At 53.9% G+C, this 6,158-nt stretch overlaps 1 protein-coding gene across 1 annotated transcript in view; it reads right to left on the bottom strand.

Annotated features, from left to right (window-relative positions):
• SEC16B (SEC16 homolog B (S. cerevisiae)) overlaps window positions 1-6,158 on the bottom strand; it is a 19,383-nt gene that overhangs the window by 5,943 nt on the left and 7,282 nt on the right. Inside the window, exons 10-16 of the mRNA XM_009320742.1 lie at window positions 6,049-6,146; window positions 5,272-5,353; window positions 5,037-5,154; window positions 4,313-4,424; window positions 3,961-4,066; window positions 3,269-3,409; window positions 175-288 (exon numbers count right to left, since the gene is read on the bottom strand). Of these exons, the coding sequence (XP_009319017.1) occupies window positions 175-288; window positions 3,269-3,409; window positions 3,961-4,066; window positions 4,313-4,424; window positions 5,037-5,154; window positions 5,272-5,353; window positions 6,049-6,146 (771 nt within the window). The remainder of the gene's footprint in view (window positions 1-174; window positions 289-3,268; window positions 3,410-3,960; window positions 4,067-4,312; window positions 4,425-5,036; window positions 5,155-5,271; window positions 5,354-6,048; window positions 6,147-6,158) is intronic.

Here is a 6,158-nt window from a genome sequence, read left to right as displayed (position 1 = left end):
CTGAAGCTGCAGGTCCAACAGCAGAGACCACACCTCTAAGCGCACAAGCCAAGGGGAAAGCTGCCTGAGTAACAACAGCATTCGAACCTCCATACCTGTCCCCTTGGATTCAGGGCAGAGGAGGAAGATGCTTCCGTAGACCAGCTGCCCCCCAGCATCCCTGCTCCTCCTTACCTCCCACTCCTTGCAGCAGGCTCGGAGCTGTACCAGCCAGTCAGGCTCCAGTGTCTGGTCCTGTTCCGGCATCTCCAGGAGCAACGGGTCAGAGAGCTTCAGCCGCTCGGCTAGCTGCGGAGCCAGGAGGGCAGCGGGGCTTGTCACACACCTCAGCTCCGTGGGGGAGAGACCAACCCTCACAGCAATTGCACATGGCCGGGCACACAGACCCGGGGAAAAATAGCACCAGAGCTGCACTTCATAATATGGGCGTTAAAGTAACACCAGACTCTTGTGCAAAATTAATTCCATCTCCTGCATTGCTGCGGAGAGGTGCTGGCCCATCCTGGGCCCCGCGGAGAGCCTCCCAGCAGGGCTATCTCAGCCATCTCTGCAGAGATGTCAAAGTACCCATGTCAAAGATGCTCTTCACATCAGAGAGGCAGGTAACTATTACCATCCTTTTCTCCTCCAAGTTAAATGAGCACCTTTAATCCCACTTGACAGCCAGCCCGGGGCACCAGTGGGTTTGCAGGACACCCCAGCAGGAGCTCTGAGAACAGCCCAGCTCCCAGGGCTGTGCACCAGCCCCGTACCTGCCCCACAAGGATGGATGGGAGCCAGTAGGGCTTGAGCTAAGGGCTCACCCAGCCGTTTCCTCACCTGGCTTTGCAATGAGCATTACCATCACTAATAACCACACAGAAAAATACAGGGCTAGGAGGGACTCTCTGAGGTTACCTGATCCATCTGCCAATGCTCAAGAAAATCCTGTGTGCCCACACCAGCCCTTGTTTGTCTGATTTACACTTACAAATCTCCAAGGAGAAGATTTCACAGCCTCCCAGGCCTGTCGTGATGCTTAACGTCCTTAGAGGTAGAGAGGTTTTTCTTAATATCTAAGTGAAATCTTCCCTGCTGCAAATTAAGCCTCTCGATTCCTGCTCCCGCAGAAGCTGTGGGGACAGTCAGGCACCATCCCCTGAAAAGCAGCCTCCTGTGTGCCGGAGGGCTGTTATCACATTCCCCATACCCCTTCCTCCCCCAGCATATCTTGCCTGGAAAAAAATAACGCCAAGGCCTTCTTTGGAGGTCATTTTCCTCTCAATCTCTTATCACCCCTGCTCTTCTTTTCTGCACTTGCTCCAATTTGGCCCTGTTTGAGTGCAGCATCCCAAATGGGGCACAGTGCCCCAGCCAAGACCCCCAAGACCCAAGCACTGGGGATTATCACCTCCTTGTCTCACACATGCTGTTCTTGCTCTCACAGCCCAGAATAACATTATAACATTAGATTTTTTTTCTTTTTTGCAACAGCATCCTGTTATGTTGCTGCTTGGTATTTTTTCCATGCTCCACTATCTCCCCCAGGTCCCTCTCTGCAGTATTGCTGCTGTGTGTTTAATGTCCTGCAAGGGAGGGGTCCATGCCACCCTGGCTGCAGCCATCTACAATGACATGGGGCTCCAGCTACTGTCAACAGAGCAAGAGGCTCTTCTGAGGTGACCCAACCCACCAGCCCAGGGTGCGATGGAGGGCTCCCTGCAGAGCTAAATCGGTCTGAACAAATTGCTTAGACAAGGGTCCAGTTTTAAGACAACTGGATGAGGGGAGATGACATTCACCCAAAGCACTGCTTTTCATCTGAGCTTTTACTGAATTTTCTCTTACTGGTATCGATCCATTTCTTGGGAATTTATCAAGCTCCCTCCCAGCTCCTTCACACTCATTTATCTTCCACGCTTTGCTATGAGGCTGCCTCATCAAGGGCCACCAAAAGCCATCCAGAGGTGACTTTGCAGTTCAGCCACCCGCCGCTGCCACACAGGTCTTGGCTATCCCCCCCCGCCGCACCAGTCCATATGGGCTGTTTCTTCCTATTCCCAAAATTGTTCAAAACAGTCTAAACCAGCACAAAATACACTTCCCACCTCCAGGAGGTTAGAGTGAGACGTGACCCATGCAGCCAGAGCCCGGCTCAGGACAGGGGCCAGCCACAACAAGCAGAGTAACCCAGCCAGGAGGTTGCACTACCAGACCCCACCATCCCATCTCTTTGCAAACACACATGTGTTCATCCTAAATCAATTGCAGGAAAGAGGAAATTATAAGCATGATTACTCCTAAATGGGGGGAATGTTTAATCCAAAAGCTAATGTTCATTTTGATCCAATATTAATGAACCAGCACCTGGTTGTATATCGTCCCCAGCTTCAAAAGAGGGGAAGTCTTAATCAAACACTAATGTGTATCATAATTTGTAACACAGTCTAAAACATCAAAGACAAGAGTGTCTACGAATGCACTAGTTTTTCAGATGAAAGTGTTTTCTCCCAGGAGGAGCATTATCCCCAGCAGAACGGTAGATCTGAGAGGCTGTTAGACAGTAAATAGGTTTCAACAATGGGGGAGGGGGCTGCACCAGCCCAGTTTTGGGCAATTTCTACAGCACCTGCTTCAGACAGGCATCCATGGTGCCCCTCAACTCACAGCACCATAGCTTTTGCCCCCTCCCCGATGGAGGAAGGCTTCGAGCAGCCTCGGCACTGCCCTAGTGATGGGTGTGGAGTGGGCAGACCCGCTCTCCTGAGAGCCCAACCTGCTCCGGGGACCTGGGACACTTTGCTTCTCCCCTCCCTGCCCCAGCACCCCGCTCATGAAGCAGAGGAGCTGGGCTCAGGGCTACAGGCTGGGACATGCTCCTGTTCACTAACACCCCAAAAGAGCCCCCAGCAGGTAAACGCAACAGTGGGATGATGTGCTGAAGGGGAAATGTCAAACACTCACACTTCAGCTTCTTAAGTCTGTTCCATTTAGAAGTTCAAAAAGCCCCTCCAGAATAGAAAACACACTTTGCTTCCAAATAACTCTGCTCTTACTTGGCAGTCAACACAATTCCTTTGTTTTCTACCCTAAATCTGTGGGTATTAGAGACCCCATGGAGGTGTTGGCTTTGCCGTGCTCAGCACATGCCAGGCAGCAAACCCTGGAGGGGCTGCTCAGAGCAGCCAAGCACCCCTGGCCATGAGGAAACCCCAAAGATGCTTCCCAACGCACTGGGTCCTGAAGGGGTACCACCCTGCCCAAGGATGCAGAGGGGTACAAGACTCACCTTCATCACTTGCTGGGCCAGGACAGGGTGGCTGGCCGGATCCTGGCCCAGGAGCGTGGTGGCAATCTGCTCGCAGTACTGCAGGGCTTGGGCTGGGAGCCCATAGTCTGCCAGGCGAGAGGCATAGAGGAGCTTGTACACCTCAGGAGAGGGAAGCAGAGCAGGTGTAGGTGAGTGAGGAGACACTCATGCCCATGAGTCCCCTCTGCCCTGGTACTGGCACATCATCCCAGCATGACTCAGAGCACCCTGGGTCATGGGTCTCATCACCCAGAGATCACCTGCAACTTGGGGACACCCCACCCATCCCCGTGGGTCAGCCCGGCCACACTCCCCAATCCATGGTGCTGTCGCAAGGCCAGCCCACCATCTTCATCTATCCATCCGATTTGTGCAGCGCCTGAGGCAGCGGCAGCTGGGTGCTTATTTGCAATATGAAAAGCCTATTCATTACCCAAGAGCAGGAGGGGAGCCAGACCTGAGCAAGCACCAAACACACCGTGCTCCAAAACCTGCCCAAAGCCCTGCCCTGGAGGAGCCCCTCCGTCAGGGCAGTCTCCCCATCACTCCCAAAGCCCAGCGAGGGGACAAGCCTTGGAGAGCAGCCTGAATCCCTGGCTTCAGGGGGGTGGATGCATGTTTTGGGGCAGGTCTGAGCTGCTGCACCAGATGTGCTTGTGCATCTCCACTACCTGGAAGGGCAGCAGGAAGGATTCAGGCTGTCGTAGCTGCTGGCAGTACTCGAAGATTTCCATCCGCTGGATGGCCTCTGTCCTGGCAAACTGGGTGAATGCCTGACTGCAGAGGAGAGGGGTAGGTTCAGCAAGCAGGAGCAGAGCTCTCTCCCCAGACAGCCCCACACACAGATTCACAGCTCCATCACTGTGCCAGCCTGCAGCTGGAGAGGCCCAGAGCAAAGCTCATATTAAGAGCAGTAAAAACCCATAAACGGGGATTGCTTTTGCATAAAAGTGAGATCCCAGGGATGGGGAGAAGGTGGGACGCATCACTCTGGCAAGAGCACCGCCTCCTAGGCTCACTTACCGGTGGCTGCTGCCCAGCAGGGCCATACGGTCTGCCTTCGCCCCGAAGTAACCGAAAGGAGTATCTGCCATCAGGTAGCAGAAATGAGCTGCTTCGACTGCTCCCCTGCCAGCTGGATGGGAGGAAAAAAGACAAACACTTAGTCCTGAGAGAGAGGTCACCATGTGATCAGCATTGCTTTGGAGGCCCCCAAGCTCACATGAAAATCCAAACCCCACCACCCCACTTTTCCTCCCTGTCTATGCAGATCCTGATCCCTCCCTTCTCACTGTTTTTTGTCTGTTTTCCCCGATTGCTGCTTTCTGTACCTAGGAGGGGGTTTCAGTTCAGTGGTAGGACCAGGGGAGCCTGAGCAGGGTCCACCTCCAGCTTCAACTCTGCAGGGTGCCATTATTGGCATGAAATCCCCGGAAGTCCCCACCACTGGGAGTAAGTCTCAGTCCCTGCAGTTACATATGCCCTCCCTCGGTCCAGCCGCTCCAGGTGTCTCCAAAAGAGGAGCTAATGGATGTGCCTGAGCCTGGCTCATCTGCCAGCACGAGGGGCAGTGGTATCCATCAACACCTCATTCCTGTCACCGCAGCTGCAGGAGTACAGGCATGCACACCCCATCTCAGCACCAACGTACATCCATGCCAGCATGGACATGCATGGTGACATTTCAAGTGTCCAGCCACTACTACAGATAGCAGGAACATAACTGCTTACAATGGCCTTGGCTCACCCAAAGTGTCTCCCATGGTGATGATGGCTCGGTGGTTCAGCTCCATGTCTCCAACCTTGTTGGACAACATCACGGCCAGGTGGGGCCTCCAGTCTCCCCACGTGGCATCCCCACAGCACTGGAGGGAGACAAGAGGAAAGTGAAGGTGAGCAGAGATGGTCACCACAAGGTGGGTGTCACAGGCAGGTGACAGCATAGGTGTACATGTGCCAGGGCCAGCCTCTTGCTCACAGACCAGCGCTGCCTGAGGGATCCTTCCTGACATGAGCTGGAAGAGGGTCTGCAGGGGGTCATTGGTGGCCAGCGTGCTGGTGAACCTGTGAGGAAACAGCAGTGATAGGGCTGACGTGCCAGGACCCCAAACCCTCATTCACCTCCAAGGGCATGTCCCAAATGCCCCAGGAAAGCAGTGTCCTGAGGGGCTTCCCAGAGAAGGCAGAAAGGATCATCAGCCCACCAGGCTGATGATCTGCCTTACTTCCAGAGCAGGCAAGTCTCCAGGACAACACTGAACAAAACCTCCTTAAAAGGATCTGGGTTGCACAAGACAGAAAATTTCTGCTTAACTCTCCCCGAAGGGATCAACCCAATCCAGACTAAGTACATTAATTCCACCAGAAAATGTTCATACGAGTGGGATGAACAGCTCAGACCAGGCTGGATCACAGTGAAGATGGCTCAGCTCCCCCTAGCCCAAAGGCTGCCTTTGCTAGGGCAGCAAGGGCAAAGCCAAAGACTCAGAATAAATCCACCCACCCCACATCTCCAGGGAATGGCTTTCTTTCTGCATTCCAGCCGCCACTTGGTTTCTCCTGTCCATCAGGAAAATGACTCAGAAGACTCAGGGCCACCCAGATGGATGCCCCCTCTCCCCTTTGCCCCCTCGGAAAGGGTCCAGCTGAAATCAATGCTCTTTTTTTGGTGCACTGGGGCTGAGGGTGCCTGAAGGGATAACAGACTTGGCAAAGCCCGTCACAGAGCATCATACCTTGCTTTAGCTTTTCCAACTTACCCGGTGAGCACCCAGCTGTAGGTCCGAGGGTCCATCTTGCTGGAGAGGAAAAGGGCATGGCCCCACAGCTGGTTTCTCATGGCCCAGACCAGAGCATCCTGCAGCCAAGG

Source organism: Pygoscelis adeliae, unplaced genomic scaffold (genome assembly GCF_000699105.1).
Source record: "Pygoscelis adeliae isolate BGI_AS28 unplaced genomic scaffold, ASM69910v1 Scaffold402, whole genome shotgun sequence".
Taxonomy (NCBI): domain Eukaryota; kingdom Metazoa; phylum Chordata; class Aves; order Sphenisciformes; family Spheniscidae; genus Pygoscelis; species Pygoscelis adeliae.
The sequence above is the reverse complement of the archived record's forward strand: the minus strand, read 5'-3'. Positions and strand labels throughout refer to the sequence as shown.